Genomic DNA, 20,176 nt, shown 5'->3' on the forward strand with positions numbered 1-20,176 from the left:
CTATTTTTCTATTTTGAGATATTCAATAATATTTATTCAGTTTATAAAAATAATAAATAATTACCTATTTATGTTAAATGTAATACATCATTATTTTCCATAGCAAAAAAATTGCTATTTATAGGTTGATATAGTGAAATAACTCTTATATTTATTGATAAGAGTCATATTAGTTAATTTATATTTCTTATTAATTTTTTCTAATTGTCAAGTAATATGACACCAAAGAAGTATCTAATATTAGTTCTTGGAAAATGATTTAAGAATAAATAAATAATATTAAGTGCAGAATATGAAAAATTAATTATTTTTTTTCAAGTCAAAAATAATAATTAAAAGTGAAAATGAAATTGTGTACAATAAGTAAAATGAACGGAGAGTAGTATAGATTTGGTTGATTATATGCAAAATCTTAACTTTCTAGGAATATAAATCTTTTTCTAATCACACTTATACCGAAAATAATCTTCTATTCGTTTTAATCCAATCACTTAATCACTATTATCCACAAAAATATCTGGGTAACTAAGCAAGCAACAGTAAATCGCCACGTGTCTAATCGTCAGACTCCTAATTTACCCGAACCTTACACGCAATGGGTCTCTTCATTCCTTAAAATTCCATATAATCCATCCAAATTCCGAAAAAAAAATAAAAATTAATCACAAAAATCATGGGTGGTGGAGGAGCATTCAGAGCAGCGGCGAAAGTCGCCGGAATCACCGTCGCAAACAGCGGATTCCGTTCCGTTACGGCGGAGCATCCAGTTTACACCGCCGCACGTAACGTCGTCCGTCCGGTGTCCGTTTCCGCTATATCATCGTCATTGGAAGATGTGAAATCCGGCGTTGTCACGGCGGTTAACGGAGGAGGCGGAGGAGGATTATCCGATGTGTCGGCGGTGCAAAAAGTGGTGACGGAGTTTGATGACTGGGAGATGGCTGGTGATGAGGAGGAAATGATGGTTAGTGTTGGTGAACCGTTACCGAGAGTTGTGTTTGGTGGTGCTCCGTCTCTTCAGGAAGCTACTGAAGCTACTTCTGATCTCAAACACGCTCTCGAAAAGTATAGTATAGCTTAACTTCTCCTGCAATTTACTGTTCTATTGCGAGTTATCTTATTTTTCGTATAGTTTTCGAATATCTAAATTTTAAATTTACAATAGTGAATTAATTAAATTCAATTTAGGTTAGAAGATTAGTCAGATTGGTTCTCGTTAAAGTGAACGGAGGGAGTAGCATTATATCTAAATACTTCTGCAATATAGTTTGTTTTTGCAACTTGAACTATTTTCCGTATAGTTTTCGAATATTCGAATATGATAATTTTATATTTGAAATAGTGAATTAATATAATTCAATTTAGCTTCAAAGATTAGTTAAAAATTGATTCTCGTGAAATGAAATGTGACAAGTAAAATAGATTGGAGGGAGTAGTATCTGTTGTTATTGTTGATTTTGAAGCATTGCTTTTGGTGTGTGTGTTTTATAATCATAGAAGTTGAAGTCCTTTGTAAAACGTAATGGTGTTGGAGTGATTACTTAGTTGATTGATTCGATCGACTAATAAAGTTACAATTTTTAATGAACATGCATGCTTTCTCAATTGTTTGATCATAATAATTTTTGATCAGTAGAATAAAATGAGACATGTTGCACCAAACTTATAGAACTTGAAATCTTTTGTAAAACTTAATGGTGTTTGAGTGATTACTTTGTTGATTGATTCGATCATTAATAAAGTTACAATTTTTATGAACATGCCTTCTCAATTGTTTGATCAATCACTTTGCGCTCAGTAGAATAAAATGGGACATGTTGCATCAAACTTATAGAGCTTGAAGTCTTTTGTAAAACTTAATGGTGTTTAAGTGATTACTTAGTTGATTGATTCTATCGACGAATAAAGTTACAATTTTTAATGAACATGCCTTCTCAATTGTTTGATCAATCAATTTTTGTTCAGTAGAGTAAATTGGGACATGTTGCATCAAACTTTACAAGGTTCAATTTAGTTTCAAAGATTAGTGAAATTTACTCTAGTGAAACGAAACTTATTAAGTAAAAGTGAAGAATGATTACTGAGTTTATTGATTTGATTGACGAATAAAGTTACAATTTTTAATGAACATGCTTTCTCAATTGTCTGCTCAAGAAAATTTTTGCTAATTAGAATAAAATGGGATATATTGTATTAGCAAACTTGCAATGTTCGATTCGATGTTTGCCTCATTTTAATGTAACTTGGATTAGCCCAATATGAGCTGAACTTTTGAAAAGGAGATACCTCTTAAAACTTACGACAAATAAGCACCGTGGGATAGCATTTGCTGTTCATATATATTAATCATGAGAAGGTGAGGCATTTTTGCTGTCAAGGCCTATTGGATTAATTCAAAAAAATGTGTCTTTTCAACTTATTGTGATATAAAATATACATTCTCATAAGTATTATAGTTGGGTGACATTGTCAGAGTCCAAATGTGTTTTCTGTGTGATAGAGAAACTTGAGTTTTGGACCTGCAATAGATGATGGAGAAAATGAAAATGTTCTTGTCTATTTGGATGTTGTTCTGTTCTTAATATCAGAAAGTTTTAGTCTTTTTGTCATACTTTCATCAACCTTTAACCTTTAGCCCCAAGAATGGGATTCGAAAGGCTATTGGATGTTGGTTGCGGTATAGATTTCTCAATGTTACTCTGCGATTATATTTTTCCAACAGATGTCTATCCGCTCTAATAGATGATGTGAACGACTACTTACATAGTGTCAAATCAAAACTCTTCTTAAATTTACAGGGTATATTTGTCTGGACCTGCTAATGAATGTGGAGGATCTTGTGTATCTGGCTCAAGCTCATCACCCTTCTCCAAAACCTGTGTTGTCAGCGAGACTGTAGTGACAAAATCTGCGCCGAAACATGCTATGCAGGCATTTAGGTTTCTTAATGAAACTCCTGCCGCTCAGGTTTTCTTCTTTGTCATTTATGTTTGCAAGCTCGCTTCGTTTTCACATTCTATCTAGTGTTGTATGTTCATGTGCTTGAAACTGGATAACAATTTTTTGTTTTAATCCTTTAGTATAAGCGGTTACAAGGGTGAGGAACGAATATGAATATGTTCAATTTGAACAAATAAGAAGATCCAGTTAACATAACCTGAATTAAATATTGTAGTTACTGCATAAAAAGTGGAACTACTGTATATAAGCTGGCCCCTAACCCACTTGTGGCATCTCCTCAAACAAGGACTTTTTTTTGTGGAATTGCAATAACTGTGAGAATCTAGAACTCTTCTTCCTTGTGAGTTTGCATTGTGGTTTGCCTCATTTGATTTTTTTTGAGGTACTCCTAAATGTTGACATCTGTAGAGGAGAGGTATATCTGAGTTGAGTCCAATACTGATCTGTAACATAGTTAGATTTCTTAAGAAGCAGCAGCATTTCAATGTCAAGATAACTCTTTATGGTGTCAAGTGTGTAGTCCACTGTTATATCCAATTCTATTGTTTGGCGGATGGATGGTGTCATTAGCTTTCTTCATTCACATTTTAGCTTGAGGCATGAGCATGAAGTGGCTTAGATGGATTAGGCGTTGTAGATCTAAAAGTCCTCTGAAGCAATTTTTTATCCATTTTCTTGGATTTAATGATGTTGGCGTCCCAGTGGACACTCCTAATAACTTGATGAAGCTCTTAGGAGTGTGGTCTTAGTGTCTGGGGGTTACGAGTATGCCAGGTTTGCTAATCTTGATTTCATTTTTCTCCCTCCCAGAGCGTTGTTGCTTCAATTGCTTGTGACCCAAATGTGTGGAATGCGGTAATGCAAAATCCAGCCCTTCAGGAATTCCTCGAGTCACAAAAAACCAGTGAGAAATCTCTGTCCTTGATTCTACTCAAAATCTTTCATAATGGTCAAGCTTCTTACTACAATACCATTTTCGCAGGTGCATCATTCCCAGACTCAGATCACAAGATAGATGAATCCGTTGCTGATACTGATTCGTTCTCTCAGTCATCCCGAAGGAGTACGTCTTCCAAATCTCAGGCCGACGAATCTAAATCCGGGAATTCTTTTACAGATTTTCTGCAGAATGTTACACGAACAGTGACACAAACAGTGGTTGATATGATGAACAGCTTGTCAGATTACTTCAACAATCTGTTTGGAGGCAACAAGGTTTTCTTTAATGCTGATGGAAGTGCTAAATTAGGCGCTGTGGAGACGACATTGGGAGCTTCTTTCATGGGTTTGGCAGTCATGGTTATGATGGTGGTAGTCTCAAAACGCGGTCAATCATGATTCTTCGAAGTTATTACTATTTGAATTTGTCGAAGTTACATGACTTAAAAGTGTTGCAGTTTCTTCTGGAATAGGCATTGAGGGTTTTGTCGAGGGTTTTTGGTCAGGCAAGTCTGCCAATGACTTGTTGAAGAGTCTTGTAAATAAAAATAAAGTCGTTTTAGACAAAGTTTATGTCCTAGTTTCTTGACTCTGTCATCTCAATGACAATAAAGTTAATGCATTCAGCAGTGTGTGTTTTGCAAGGGTTCTAAAGCTTAAAGCACATCACTGCATTAACATTATATCCTGTTGCTTCTTTTGGTAAACAAGACCAATTCTGCCTTTGTTGATGAATGAATTCCAATTTGTTGACTATTATCTTGCTCTATATTCTGGTACTCTAATAGAGTGAGAATGCAGTTTCAGGAAGGCAACTCCGACATTTTTGATCTTCCAACATGAGTGCTAGCCTCAAGAATATAATAAGAATGTAAATATATATTGTGCAAGATTGTGCAAGAAATACATCTGTGGAATCAAGCAGACTTTCCCAAAACATTATACTGCCAACACTGGGCTGCTAACAACAGGTTAGTTTTGTGCCACAGAAAGTTATAGTTTGTTCTTATAGTGATATATATTTGAACTTTTCCATGGATGATGTTTCGTAACTGTTGGCGTCACACAAGCTGAACTGGGGAATAAAACAAGAGAATAAACATCAAATGCTTCATTTCCTCTGAATCTGTTGTATTTTGCATTCAAACGTGTGTTGTATTCAATGTTTTGTTGTACAAAATTACAAGCTACGAAGCTAATGTACAGAGATCAAATTATACAAGTATATTACGGCACGTTATGTACATAGATCAAATTTCATAGTATCATCTTATGCCTCCAGCATCGTCGAATCCATGTGAAAAACATATTTCATTATATCACGTTCAGTTTTCTTTCTGATGTCAGCATGCTTTTGAACCACTTAGCAGAGGACTTTGGAGTCCTTGTTAGATTGTTCTTAAAGTCTACATGGTATAGTCCAAACCTTACAGTATAACCTGAGTTCCATTCCCAGTTATCAAGTAGTGACCAAACAAAGTAACCTTTGATATTGCAGTTGTCTTCCCTGTATTCGTTTGATTTTTTTCGTTAAATTTTGATACCAGAACAGAATAACAAAGAACCTTGAAACAAACATTAGTAATGAAAAGTGCACGCTAAATTGAAGTTTGAATGACCTTATGGCAGCAGAGAGATTTGAGAGATAGTCTCTGTGGTATGTTATTCTCCTGTCATCTTGTAAAGCATCGTTTAACGCTATATGGGATCTGTTAGGTTCATCCATACCTGCAATCAAGAAGTTCAAGCGTGGATTTCCGTCAATCATGTTCAGTTTTTGCTATTGCAGGATGACGTTTCTTACCATTTTCAGTAATCATCACCAACGGGTTCCCATATTTATCTTTGATGTAATTCATCAACTTCCTAATGCCCCATGGGACGATGCGCAGCCAACCAGATGCAGCCTGGAGGAAGACATGTTCGTCAAGACAATTATCACCACTTGCTGAATATAGACATACAGAACAACTACTCAGGCGGCGTACCTTTTCTCCGATTGCAACTCCATGCCTGAAAGCTGAAGTAACAAAGGTGATCAGTTGAATACCCTCGACTTATTATCCAATTGAAATAGTACTACTTTTGATATCCTTACGAGTAGTTATCACAGCGGAGTCGGAGTAAGCATCGTTCAACATGAACTTCGTTATCCTTAATCTATCATTCCGTGCATATAACGTGGTATAGTGATTGATGCCAAGAAAATCAATAGATCCCTTCAGCAGTTTCGACTCCTGTGGACTGATCGCTGGGAGTCTTTTAGCCACCATCTTCTGCATTGAAAGAGGATAATTCCCAAGGAGAAGTGGATCAAGGAACCTGAATCACTTTCTTTTTGTTAAATCGGTACGTTAGACTCAATTTTCTTCACATTATGATAGAAATACATGACTAAACTTACCATCCAAGTCCAAAATCCATCGCTCTACTTGCAGCATCTCTGTCCTCTTCGCAATCTGAACGTGGCTCGTACCATTTAGAATCTAACGATATCCCCACTTTGCCCCGTTGACTTCCCTGGAGTTGGTTGTGAAACCAAAAACTTCATTATGGTTGGTCAAAATTTATATACATCTATAAAAATGTAATTTTCGACCTATATACATGGTGTTATTTTCTAATCTCCAGACTCAATTGTTCAACTAACCACCCTTGGGTCTATATAGCGACACAATGAATGTTCATATACGATTTCCCTTCATATTTTAGCTCGCTAATCATCAACGTATCTACAAAAAAAAAAAGTTCTTACTATGAACTGAAATACCTTGAACATTTTCTGGTAAGCATGATAAGCAGCAGCATGAGACAACAGAATGTTATGTGCTACAATATACGGTTCGACAGACGATTTCCCTTTCCTGCAGAACAGGTGCAAAAGAATAGAGCACCTTCCTGGAGCTTGAACTCCCAGGTCATAACCTTGAATTGTAAAACCGTGCGGCTCGTTAAAGGTGATCCAATGCTTCACCCTATCTCCAAATGCTTTGAAACATGTAATAGCATATCGTTCGAATTCTTTTCTGCAAGAAAATAGAGTTTTAGCAGTCGCGGACCACATAGACTACCTCTCGTCAGAAAATTTGAATACTTTTAATGATAATCTTAATCTTGGTTTCGCCACTGTCTGAAAGACGGTAAGCTTGTTAGCATACATACATTATTTGATTGCTCAAAAATCCTTCGTACGAATCTTCAAGTTTCTGTGGTAGATCCCAGTGGAACAGTGTTACATAGGGTTCGATTCCTGATTTTAAAATAAAATGAGTAGCTTCATATAAAATTTAAAATTTTGTTTTGGTTTCTTTAGATATATAGCAATGTTTTTAAATGAAACCTTTTTCTAGTAAGGCATCTATGAGATTGTTGTAGTATTCAATTCCTTCTGGATTTGGTTCTCCTGTTCCATCTGTGACATATGAATATTACATGTAAGTTAGGAAGCAATATAGAAGAAAGATCGTCTGAAGAAAGAGTTCAAGTTATATACATTGTCAGTGTAGACCTCCTTCAATTTTTTATAGTCTTGAAATTAACTTAGATTACTTGCTACAACACGTAAAGATGACATGATGTAAAAATTTATTATACTGACGATGTATATAACTTAAACTCATCAATGAAAAGTGTGGAGCGGGTAAATAACGTACTTGGGAAAATTCGTGTCCAAGAAATTGAGAATCTATAGGCATCCATTCCAATATTGTTCATCAACTCTATGTCACCCTGTAATTGTCAAAGTCACGTCGTACAAGTTAGTTAAATAAAGACAGAGCTGAGACTTTTGACAAGAGGGCTCTATTATTTTGTAAGTATTTCCTAGAGAATACTCTTATGTAGAAGCAACTATTATTCTTATCTTTTGGAGATGATAAGTCCCATTTTTATTTTTTTTTGTAATAATCGGTGGATAATTATGAAATGATTAGGTGACATTACATATCCATAAAGTACCTCTTAGCCAAAAATATTGTAAAATAACTTGTGGTTCTAATAAAGTTTTGTACTATTATAAAAAGGGTAGTCCGATGCACTAAAGCTACCGTCATGTGTGGGGCTCGGAGAGAGTCTAATCAAAAAGATTTACTGTACACAATCTTTCTCCTGATCACGTGACAGTAACTTTACCAGTTACGTCAAGACTTCCATCAAAAGTTTTGTATTTGAATAAAGAATTGAAGGCATGTAGCTTATGGTCCATGATAATGTGTTACCTCGAAACGATGATATTGATCAACTGCAGTATTTGCATTGCTGAAATCCAATATTCTTCCTATAGAATCATCATCAGAAATAATAATCAACATTAGACTTTCTAAAAGGTCTTGATAATATTTCATTCAAGAATGGTTGTTCAAAAAACTCCAATAAAAGTATATATGTTTCCTCGGACCGCTTAAACTTTTAAACGATATAGTCACACATTTCAATATGATATTAGTGCAGACAGAGAGGTATCAAATTCAAGTCTCTTTGTCACCCACTATCAATAAAAATATCATATTCCCACGTGCAACGGTGAAAGAATATGTATAAGACATAATTAAGTAAAGAAAAGAATAATGTAACAACCTAAGTTGCTCGGACTCTCTAAAAATGTTGCCGCATTCGTGTCGGATTCTTCAAAAATAGAAGGATTTGACATGCACCCGTAGACATTTTTGAAGAGTCCGATCAACTTATGTAACAACAACAACCTGGTCTCTTGATGAAGGTATCCCATATGCTAATTCCTTTGTTTCCTTCATTCACAGCACCTTCAAACTGCAACGCCAAAAGAAACAAGGGACAGACTCGAATTCAGGATTTTAAATTTATGAGTTTTGTGCCATAACTATATATATATATATATATTTATTTACTACGTTAAAAGTTATTAGATTCTGTCGAACGCGTAACTTTAAATTAGATAGTAGTACCTGATAAGCTGAAGAAGCAGTTCCAAAAATGAAACCCTCTGGAAAATCATCACGACTAATGGATTCTGAGTTCACAAAGAGACATGACAGGCAAATGATGAAGATGGAAAATATGATTTTCATGGGGGGTTGAGGAGTCTTTTTAGTGTAAATAAGGGAGCAATTAAAATGTCAAAGTTTGGTTAAGGTGGTTTTATAAAACAAAAAAGTGCAAAATGATAAGAGTATATATAGATAAACTTGTGTTATATATTCAAGAAGTAGGAAAAATAATTTTTTTTGGTTTCCCAAGGTATTTCACAGACGACAGCCGTGAGACTAATCCTCTGTTTCTCTGTCAGCGCATTAAGCGGTGGAGAACTGACCACAGAGTTTGCTCCATTCGCCAGAGGCGGGGGATCAAACCCCCAATCTCTTGCTTAAGGGACATGGCGCTAAACCACCATGCCAACTCTAGTGGTTCTTAATTTTATTTTATTTTTTGGTGAAGTAGGAAAAATAATTGATAGAGTATATATAGATAAACTTGTGTTATATATTCAACAAGTAGGAAAAATAATTGGAGTAGTTTAAGTATGTTAAACTTTAGTTGGATAGAAAAAAAAAAAGCAGCTAATTTTAGGAAGTGAAAAAGAAAAAAGAGTTGGAGGCAAGAAAGCAAATGGGACAAATAAGACATTCACCCTTCTCTTACGCCAAAAATAAGGGGACCTTTTTTTGGTTTTACGTAGGGGATTGTAAAAATCGGTTAAATCGATAAATTAAATTTTAAAAAATATTATTAGTTGGTATTAAATTATTGAGTTAAGATTTTAGTTAATGGTTAAATCGATAATTAAAAAGATTGTTTAAAATTATATTTTTATTCGTACTTACATAATAATGGTTTTATATTCTAAATACGTACTTTACTGTCTTTTATATTTTATAGTTGTTGCCTTAATTCTTATAGTTTGTTTAGATTTTATACATGAAGATAGTGTTGAATAAATGAAAATAAGAGAAAGTAAAGAAAAATTGAAAAAGTATTTTCTTATCGATTAAATCAAAAATCAAGATCAATAAAAACCAAAAATCAATAACGAATATCTTACTGGTTCAGTTATTAGTTTAGTCTGCTTACAAATCAAAACTGATAAACAGAACAAATAATACACAAAATTGAACCGAACTGATCGATGTACACCTCTAGTTTTCTAGAAGTAACAGGTTCAAGTCGTGGAAATGATCTCTTGCAGAAATGTAATATATGAATGCGTATAATATATCTATATAGTTCAATTTTTCCTCAAACTTCACATGTAAAACTTTAGTGCATATCAAAATGACTTTTTTATTAGGATGTCGATACTCGTATTACGAATTAATTCAAAGTCGTATCTCTTGAAGTTCATTAGAGAAGATAACACTCCTTATTATGAGTAGTCATTCTCATATTCAAAACTTGAAATTGAGATCATCAACAGAATGAACAAAAAATTATAATGCAAAATTGACAGTCTTGCAATCATTGATCGTTTAATATAAATATAGAATACAAATAAATTTTTGCTCAATGTTATGTCCTTTTGTACTTTGGCTTACACGAAATTGATTAGAGGAGCATTTTCTTATCGATTAAATCGGAAATTAAACCAATAAAAATTAAAAATCGACAACGAATATCTTATTCATTCGGTTATAGGTTTAGTGAGTTTATAAATTAAAATCGATAAACCGAACCAATAATACAAAAAATCGAACCAAATCGATCGATGCACACTCCTAATTTTCTGAAGGTAACAGGTAGGGGTGGACGTTCGGTATTCGGTTTGGTATTTTTAAAATTTGGTAATCGGTATTTGAACATAGATACCACATACCATACTTATAAATAGCGGTTCGGTAGTTCAGTAATCGGTAAATTAAACTTTGGTTTGATACGGTATTTGGTAATACCATATTAAAGTTGAAGATGTGCAAATGTACGTTTAAACTTCAAAGAGTATATTTAATAGAAACCTATTTAGTATTTTTTTGGTTGCTATCTACGAATATATTACCAAGATCCAAAGAGATTTTTTGGGATGACTAGTACTATTGTCTATTAGGTTGGGTTAGACATATATATATATATTAGGTAAATGTCTAATACCAAACGATATTAATATTTTGTACTAAATCCAATCTCGAATACCTAAATATTAAAATTTTACTCCCAAATACTGAACTACCGAATACCAATTACCAAATTATTTGGTTCGATTCGGTAATTTAATTTTGATATTTTATGCCCAGCCCTAGTAACAGGTTCAAGCCGTGAAAATAATCTCTTACAGAAATATAAGGTAAAAATGTGTATACTATATCTTTGTGGTTGGCCTTTCCTCAAACCCCACATATAGAACTTTAGTGCACATCAGATTGTCTTTTTTTAATTAAGAGGTTAGTACTCGTATTACGAATTAATTCAAAGTCGTATCGCGTGAAGTGAAATTCATTAGAGAAGAAAACACTCTTTATTAAAAAATAGTCATTTTCATATTCAAAACTTAAAATCGAGATCATCAACCGAATGAACAAAAGATTATAATGCAAAATTGACAGTCCTGCAATCATTGATTGTTTAATAAAAATATCGAATACGAATAATGTTAGGTCCTTTTGTACTTTTTGCTTACACGTGTCGTGATGTGAGAGTGACAAGTGTAGAACCAGCCGATTGAATTCCTGTGTTGTGCCTTTGACTTCACGGCTATTATTCCTCAATCATTTTTAACTCTCAACATTTAACTATGCTTCAAGGTTTCAACTTCCTTGGTGATGATAGAAACTCATAGTAACAATATAATGTGTTATAGATTTAAAAAAAAAAAAAAAAAAAAAAAATCTTAAGCTTATTGATGTTATAATTATATATAAAATGTGAGAATTCTTTAGATAGAGTTGTATGTTGTATTTGTAGCGTTTTGTTAATTTAAATATGATGTTTGTTTTGATTGCTGTTTACATTTCATTGTATCATATCGTCAAATTCATATTTAGGTAAAGAGGAAAAGTCCCATTTTGTACGGCGACTAATTAATTTGATGTGTTCGCGTCGTCAACTTATTTTGTTTCTCATTTATCTTTACTTATTATTTAATAATTCTATTTTATCATTTATACTATGTTTTTATAGTAGCTCTATCATATTTTGAAGATGTGTGACATTATGTAACGACGAAAAATGATACAATCTTTCGAAATATCATATTTATTAAAATAATATAATACGATACATTATGAAACAATACATAACAACTATCAGAAGAGAGTGGAAAAGGTAATGTGATGCTACTCATTGGATTTGAACTCTTCATCTCAATTGTGAAAGGAAAGAAGTTCATCAAATGATGAGCTTCAAATTGCATCTCTATATTATAATAATATTGCATTTTGCAACCATAGTAATTTATATACAGGGTTAAGTAACAATAAATTTTTTCTTACATGTTGATTGTGGTGTGCATTACTAGCCAAATGTACAATAAAATATATACTAGTATTAATCACATATAAAATGTATTTATATTAGTACTAATATACAATAACTATGCATTTGTCGATCATTATCTTTATGGCAACTATTACAAGTGAGATAGTTTAGAAAGGATAGTGTGTATGAGATCCTATTTCTACCTTCAATTAAAAAATAATAAAGACATTTTACTGTGTTAAAATTCCTGTTATGTGATGAGTTCAGAAAAGTGCCTGACTATCAGGATCTATTGGATGCAATCTTATTTTATAATATTTCTGCAAGAGCCAGTTATTTCCACGGTTTGAATTAGTGACCTCTTAATTATACTGCAACAACTTTATCAGTTACTCCGAGACTTTAGAGTTGAGATTTAAAACATTTTTTTAGGAAGAAACTCTTGGGTTAGTCAATTCCTCCACTACTCACCATTAAAAATCTCATAAACCAAACTATACTCTTTAATCAAAAGAACTCGTCATAAATAAATTTTTGTTGTTGAATCATCAGAGATAAACATTAATCAACTTAACTAATATTTAACTTGGAAAAATAAAATAGTTAAATAATTGAAAAAATGTACTCTAGTTCTTTAGAAATACACATTGGATGCAAGATTACGTGTTGGTTATGCTAATAGCCGAGACTTGCATATTTCATTGGTAAATCTATAATACGAATACATTTCTAATATACGAAAATAATACTAAGTTTGACATAATACAAATACATTTCTATTGTACGAAAATAATACCAAGTTTGATATAATATAAATACATTTCTAATGTACAGAAATAATACTAAGTTTGATATATATAATACGAATACATTTCTAATGTACGAAAATAATACTAATTTTAATATAATACGAATACATTTCTAATATACGAAAATAATACTAATTTTGAAAAGATACATGTGGTTATCGTAGATAATTGCATTCTAATCTAGATGTAATTTCAACATGCCTATTACTCTTGTGTAGATTAGATGAAGAACCCATATATCTCCTTTACAATTAACATTAATGATGGCGAGTCACAAATTCTACCAAGAAAATTTAATAAAATGTCAGAATGCATATTTGTGTACGTGAAGAATAATTAAAAGCTTATATGCACAAAATAACATTTGCTTTTACCATATTTGCACATATAAATTATTTGACTAAAATTATTCAATTGAACTCCTTTCTTATATCTAGCATACTCACTAATTAAACACATGTTGCACATTGTTACAATATTACATACTTTAGCTTTGAAATTTGTTATCCTAACCCATATATTTATGTATAGTTCCTTTTTACACTTTTTATTGACCAGTCCCTTAAGCAAGAAAATTTGTTATACTTCAAGTAACAGCATACGTAATATGTTTGGCATTTAATTATGTTATTTGATGGGAACCCAAACTAATATAAAAGAACCCTATTTTGATGTTGAGAATGTTTTATATATTCAACATGGATTTATTAACATTTGGTTACACCAACTAGGAATTGTCAACCTGTGGAAATTTGATCTGCACATATTATAATTGTTACTGCCATTTTTCCTAAACTTTTTTTAAGCAAGAGCTATTAGTAAGTTACTACTTGGACATAGACTCTGGTAGAGGTTGTAAATTTTCAAAAAATATAAATTATTACATTGTTCTGTGAATCTCTTTTTTATTTTAAAAAATGAAATTATTTGGGCAATAAAGTATTTGGACTAGAACTTGCCTTTTGATAGATAGACTCTTTTCAATAAACCTTCCGCTCAAGACAAAATACTACTTGATAAAATTGTAATGAAAGTACAAGAGATAATAGACAATATCAAAATAATAGATAGTAACTGAAAAACATTACAACTATGTAATAGTACAATCGAACTACATGAAAAAGTAAAATATTTACAGAACTAGCCGTTTGAACTTCAATTCAATGAAGTTAAAAATTGATTCTGAAGTGGCTAAACTTGCGAAAGAACGACCCTCATTTGGCTATACGTGCACTTGCCCCAACACTAAAGATGGATCAATAATGGGCCGAAATCCAATACTGGACCTTCATCATTAACAACACAAGCCCAGGCCCAATTCCCAACTAGGTCTTTTCTTCTCCTCTCTTAAACCCTAATTTACATCATATATAATCCCATTTCCTATAACAAAGCATCACTAGCTCCGCTAAAACTAGAGAGAGAGAGAGAGAGAGGAGAGAGACGGCGGCGCAATGGGCAGGGTAATCAGAGCACAACGTAAAGGAGCAGGTTCCGTTTTCAAATCCCACACGCACCACCGTAAAGGCCCTGCTAAGTTCCGTACACTCGACTTCGGCGAACGTAACGGTTATCTCAAAGGTGTTATAACGGAGGTTATTCATGATCCAGGTAGAGGTGCACCGTTAGCACGTATTACATTCCGTCATCCATTCCGTTACAAGCATCAGAAGGAACTATTTGTGGCGGCGGAAGGAATGTATACTGGACAGTTTGTGTATTGTGGGAAGAAGGCGAATCTTATGGTTGGTAATGTGTTGCCGCTTAGATCGATTCCGGAAGGAGCTGTGGTGTGTAATGTTGAGCATAAAGTTGGTGACCGTGGTGTGTTTGCGAGGTGTTCTGGGGATTATGCTATTGTTATTAGTCATAATCCTGACAATGGAACCACTAGGTATACAGTTCGTCTGCTCCTTTTTTGATGCTTTTGTTCATTTGTTGTTGATTGTTGCTGTGATTCTGTAGCTAACTTTTGTTCAGTTTTTGCTCTTAGTACTGTGATTTTACAGCTTCGTTTTGCTCTAGTAATGTGATTTTATATCTATTTTTTGCTCTAGTACTGTGATTTTGTAGCTAGTTTTTGCCCTAGTACTGTGATTTTATAGGTAGTTTTTGCCCTAGTACTGTCATTTTATAGCTAGTTTTTGCTCCAGCAATGTGATTTTATTGATAATTTTTGCTCTACTCTTCTGATTTTGTAGCTAAATTTTACTCCAGAACTGTGATTTATAGATTATTTTTTTCTCTAGTACTGTGGTTTTGTAGGTAGTTTTTGCTCTAGTACTGTGGTTTTGTGGCTAGCTTTTGCTCTAGTACTGTGACTTTGTAGCTAGCTTTGCTCAATTTTTGCTCTAGTTCTGTGGTCTTACGGCTAATTTTTGCTCTAGTTCTGTGATTTTGTAGCTAGCTTGCCCAATTTTCGCCCTAGTACTGTGGTTTTATGGCTATTTTTTTGCGCTAGTTCTGTGATTTTCTGGCTAGCTTTGTTTAATTTTTGCTCTAATGCTGCAATTTTATAGCTAATTTTTGCTCTAGTACTGGGATTTTGCCAACTTTGTTCAATTTTTGCTCTAGTATTGTGATCTTATAGTTTATTTTTGCTCCAGTACTGTGATTTTACTGTTTTTTTTTTTTTTCAATTTTTGCTCTAGTACTGTGATATAGTTAATGTTGTTCAATGTTTGCCAAGTACTGTTATTTTATAGCTGATTTCGTTCAATTTTTGCTCTAGCACTGTGATTGTGTAGCAAATGCGGACGTAGAGCTGGATATCGTTTTAATTGAACAATAAGAGTCTTTGCTTATGCTATCACACTTTCTCTTATCTGTTACCATTAGTTTGGTTGGTTGTTTCCTATTTTATTGTACTTCATTGTTGGTTTAAATACCATGTTTGTTTTGTTTGTTACTTACAATTTGTTGTACTATATCATTAAGTCCATCCGTAGGTAAGGTAGAAAAGTCAGTGTTTTAGTAAATGACCCATTTGCTGTTAGCAGCTGAAAACGATGCGGCAATAAGAAACAATATGTGACAACCTGGATCCAAACAAGGTGTTTATGTGCTTGTTATTCTTTGGTAACTGTTCTGACTTGTTTTTTTATAGTATTGAAACCTTAAAATCTGTTTTATATTGTTATCATCAAATAGGAGTGGTGAGACAACAAATGTGGGGTTTGGGATAGGCACCTATAGTTAACTAGAGGTGTTTGTAATGCTACAATCTAATTACTTGTCTATGTAGTCCCTATGTAATCTAGTGTTTGTGATGTTTTTTCCCACGTTCCTTCTGGTGATATGTTTTGATGCTTTAATGTTGATTAGTTTTACTAGCTAGATTAGAAGTTAACAAAATCTGGTTTTACATTCTTCATTTTTATAAGCATATCTTGAGCCTTGCTTGAGACACACTAAATTTCAGTTTGTGCCCATGCACTTGTTGAAGGAATATGGTTTGTTCCATAGTTGTATCCACCTAAGAATGAAATGTCTGTTTGAAAGTGCATTTTTGCCAAGTTGTGTCCTTTAGGTTGTACCAGATTCTGATAGTTGAGACTCATTAGGTTTATGCTTGTTTGAGACTTGACTGCTTATCTTGATGCTGATATATTTGATTGTTGGTGTCATTAGAGCTGACAGTAGTACCTTTGGTTCCCAACCATAGCAGTGTTCGTTTCTTTTTGGGTCTTTTTATCCTCAATTGATTTGCTGTTGATACATTTAAACTTTCTTTTGATTTTATTGCTACACTAACACTTGATCTTTTGTTCTTTGTGACGTGTTTCTGTTCGGCTAACAGTGGTTTCATACTCAGTTGTCACTTACGTTCAGATGTTTGTCTAAGTGTTAATTCAATTCATTTACTTTTGTCAGGATTAAGCTCCCATCAGGATCCAAGAAGATCGTACCAAGTGGGTGTCGTGCCATGATTGGCCAGGTAGCTGGAGGAGGACGTACTGAGAAGCCAATGCTTAAGGCAGGTAACGCATACCACAAGTACCGGGTGAAGAGGAACTGCTGGCCCAAGGTTCGTGGTGTTGCTATGAATCCTGTGGAGCATCCTCATGGTGGTGGTAACCATCAACATATTGGTCATGCTAGTACTGTCCGTCGTGATGCTCCACCCGGGCAAAAGGTTGGTCTTATTGCTGCAAGGCGGACTGGTCGTCTTCGTGGTCAAGCTGCTGCCACAGCTGCAAAGGCAGACAAGGCTTAAAGAGCTTAGCTTATCACTGTTTTTGCTATTTGTTTTCAAATCAGTCTTTTTGAACTATTTGACTGCTGAAATTATACTAAATTTTGTTTGGGATATTCAGTAGCAAGTTTTGTTTTAGACATCCATATCTGGACAAGTTTGTCATTTTAGCTCCCAACATCTTTTGCATTCTTGGAGCTCGTCATTTCTGTAGTCTGCTAGCGTAAACTGTGATACCCATCTTTACTGCTACTTGAGATGCTTCGTAATCTGGTTGGCAAGAAACTTCATTCTTGACCAACTCGTTCCCTTGAAGCAATAGTAATTGTGTTGCTCTTTTATATTTCTCCATCATAGCGCCTTTTCTCATTGTGTTTAGAGTACACTGGAGCAGCTACATTTGTTCTTTTTTCACCCCTGAACCCTAAACCCTTACTGGCGTTTCAAAATTTTCGTGTTTTATATTTATCTACATTGATAGCTGGGTGGATTACCTTCATTTTCCTCTCTACTTGAGGAGGTGAATGGGTAGGGGAAAGTTTATATAGTTAATATGTGGTTAGGTTGTTGAGCAGGTAATATATCCTCGGTAACCTTATTTTGATGGGGCTAACTGATTTTGTAGAGTTGAATTTGATGTTGCTATTGAGGTGTTCTGCATGTTTAAATTTCTTAATTTTTTCTTGCGTTGAAATTCACTTTTGAGGAGGAGAAAGGTCTAATTGAATTTCATTAATGTTAGATTGAGGCAAAGTGAAATCAATTCATTCACTCAAACTTCTTTTTCTGCCAAATATATCCCCTGTACACTCGATATGTTTATGAATTGTGTCAGATTAGTAGATTTCACCTAAACTGCCGACCACGCGATCATGAAAGTCGGTGATATTCTTTTCTGTTTCGGTTGCAACTCGTGAATCTTTGAGACTATGGTTTGTATTACTCATTTGAGCAACATCAGTTTGCTTTGTCTGTTCCTTGAGGTGTAGAGCGAATCAATGAATTGTATCACAAGGCTTTTTAAATTGAACTAAAATTAAAATTGATATATAGCCAAACTATTAATATGTCACGTGATAAGCAATTTACGGGTTCAATGGAGCGAATCAATGCATTATATCACAAGTTCCTATAGAGAGAGTAATTTTTATTTTTTCTCTTTGAGGGATGAGAGATCATAAGATTGTAAATACAATGAACAAAATTTTTATATTTATAGGGAAAATTTACTCCTAGTCTGAGTAAAAGACGGATGTTTTAAATCCTAATAGATAGTAAATTTTGATAGACATTCATTATAATGTAAATATATTTATAACACTCTCCCTGAATGTCTAGATAGATAATGTGACTCATTAAAATCTTACTAGAAAAAATTCAGTAGGAAAAAAAATCTAGTGAAGAAAAAAAGAGTACACATCTCTAAAAAAATTTAGTGAAGGAAAAAAAGTATACATCTCTAACAGTACGCATATCGGCTGCCTCATTAAAAACCTTACAAGAAAAATTTGGTGGGACAAAATCTTGAAAGGGAAAAAAAGTACAGCGCGTATTTGCTCCCCCTAATGAGCATATCCTTAAACTTTTGCATTCCGATCTTGTGCAACATCTTCTTGATAGTTGCAATTGGAGAAGATTTGGTGAATAAATCAGTCACATTGTCAATTGAACGAATCTGTTGCACGTTAATATCATCATAATTTTGTATCTCATGTATGTAGAAAAGCTTTGGCAAAATGTGCTTCGTTCTATCTCCGTTTATGAATCCTCCCTTAAGATGTGCTATGTATACTAATTATCTCTTTATAAAATTATGGGTAGATTGTCATATTTCATACCACATTTTTCTCGAATAAGATGTATCATGAACCTCAACCATACACATTCTCGGTTTGCTTCATGAATAGCTATTATTTCAGCATGATTCGATGAAGTGGCTACGATAGACAGCTTTGTATATCTCCAAGATATGACAGTACCACCACATATGAACACATAGCCTATTTGAGATCGAGCTTTATGCGGGTTAGATAAGTACCCAACATCAGCATGACTAATAAGATCGAGACTGCAATCTTTAAAATAAAACAAACTCATGTGTTTTATTCCATTTTGATATCTCATGGTAGGATCAGAAATATACCTTGCTAACAAATTATCTGAAAAGGCTATAGGCCTTGTAGTATTTGCAAGGTACATGAGTGCATCAATTGCACTAAGATATGGTACTTGATAACCAATCCAATTCGATATATTTCAAATTTCAGCAAAATAATCTATTGCTTTGAAAACTCTCCAAGAGTTCCAATGACGTTCAAGCAATAAGCTTATACAATATAAGGATTATAAATAAGTTTCCCAGAAACTTTTATATGCTTCAAGCAGTTTGAATCATTAAAAGTTTTCACATAAGTTTTGTCAAGTGATAATATTCAACATTTCATGAGTGACATCTTTAAGTGTCTGGACTGCAAATCAAATAAGTTTTACGCTTACCAAATTGCATCCTTTCATGTCACTTGATAAATGTTTCTACATCAGCATGCTTAAATAAACGTAGAATTTAGATCCTCGTAATCTTTCACAATATTGAGCCAATATTGTGTCAAAGATATTGATGATATATCATTTTATATCGGTTCACAATGCGACATAGCATTTGAGATCTCGTCACTTCATTATTTTCAGGTACATGAACCTCTCATAAAGTTTCATGAAGTGTTATGTCGTAGGCTCTTCAAGAACTCATTGCCTTCTTATTATGATTATTTGCTCCTCATTTTTCAAGGACTATTTCATTTGGAATCGATCAGTCTACCACGCTTCACGCATGCATAGACTTTGTCCTTTAGGAATACAAAATAAGTGCACTTGCGCTTAATATGAGATGCTT

The 20,176-nt window shown here is 33.6% G+C and overlaps 3 protein-coding genes across 4 annotated transcripts; 2 read left to right on the forward strand and 1 right to left on the reverse strand.

The window, feature by feature from the left end:
- The first annotated feature begins 612 nt into the window (after nt 1–612).
- On the forward strand, nt 613–4,583 carry LOC107878731. Its single transcript, XM_016725835.2, is given in 5 exon segments — nt 613–1,065; nt 2,799–2,967; nt 3,772–3,865; nt 3,944–4,214; nt 4,216–4,583. Coding segments are annotated over 5 exon segments (978 nt in total). The 5' UTR covers nt 613–673; the 3' UTR covers nt 4,268–4,583.
- A 431-nt stretch (nt 4,584–5,014) lies between these two features.
- LOC107878730 (putative beta-glucosidase 41) lies at nt 5,015–9,299 on the reverse strand. 2 transcript variants are annotated; one of them, XM_016725832.2, is made up of 13 exons: nt 8,823–9,299; nt 8,601–8,667; nt 8,118–8,176; nt 7,554–7,629; nt 7,241–7,312; nt 7,063–7,150; nt 6,671–6,926; nt 6,305–6,420; nt 5,999–6,222; nt 5,889–5,920; nt 5,705–5,807; nt 5,520–5,628; nt 5,015–5,407 (listed from the first exon to the last, which is right to left on the reverse strand). In XM_016725832.2, the coding sequence occupies exons 1-13, from the start codon at nt 8,943–8,945 to the stop codon at nt 5,215–5,217; spliced, it is 1,518 nt and encodes a 505-aa protein (XP_016581318.2). In that variant the 5' UTR covers nt 8,946–9,299; the 3' UTR covers nt 5,015–5,214. The 2 variants fall into 2 exon arrangements, with proteins under 2 accessions (XP_016581318.2, XP_016581320.2); XM_016725834.2 differs by having other exon boundaries at nt 8,476–8,667; nt 8,823–8,964.
- Nucleotides 9,300–14,456: 5,157 nt separating this feature from the next.
- On the forward strand, nt 14,457–17,429 carry LOC107878732 (60S ribosomal protein L8). Its single transcript, XM_016725836.2, has 2 exons — nt 14,457–14,982; nt 16,962–17,429. Exons 1-2 carry the CDS (start codon nt 14,543–14,545, stop codon nt 17,302–17,304), a joined length of 783 nt encoding a protein of 260 aa, XP_016581322.1. The 5' UTR covers nt 14,457–14,542; the 3' UTR covers nt 17,305–17,429.
- The last annotated feature ends 2,747 nt before the right edge of the window (nt 17,430–20,176 follow it).

This window comes from Capsicum annuum, chromosome 7, assembly GCF_002878395.1.
Source record: "Capsicum annuum cultivar UCD-10X-F1 chromosome 7, UCD10Xv1.1, whole genome shotgun sequence".
NCBI lineage: Eukaryota > Viridiplantae > Streptophyta > Magnoliopsida > Solanales > Solanaceae > Capsicum > Capsicum annuum.

Bases quoted from the DNA above. Each gene is read 5' to 3' on its own strand.
- LOC107878730 (XM_016725832.2), bottom strand. From the start codon at position 8,945: ATGAAAATCATATTTTCCATCTTCATCATTTGCCTGTCATGTCTCTTT. The intron at 7,151-7,240 runs GTTTCATTTAAA...TTTTAAAATCAG, and splicing joins AGATGCCTTACTAGAAAAAG to GAATCGAACCCTATGTAACA. The intron at 5,808-5,888 runs GTACGCCGCCTG...GTCTTCCTCCAG, and splicing joins GAGTTGCAATCGGAGAAAAG to GCTGCATCTGGTTGGCTGCG.
- LOC107878732 (XM_016725836.2), top strand. From the start codon at position 14,543: ATGGGCAGGGTAATCAGAGCACAACGTAAAGGAGCAGGTTCCGTTTTC. The intron at 14,983-16,961 runs GTATACAGTTCG...TACTTTTGTCAG, and splicing joins CCTGACAATGGAACCACTAG to GATTAAGCTCCCATCAGGAT.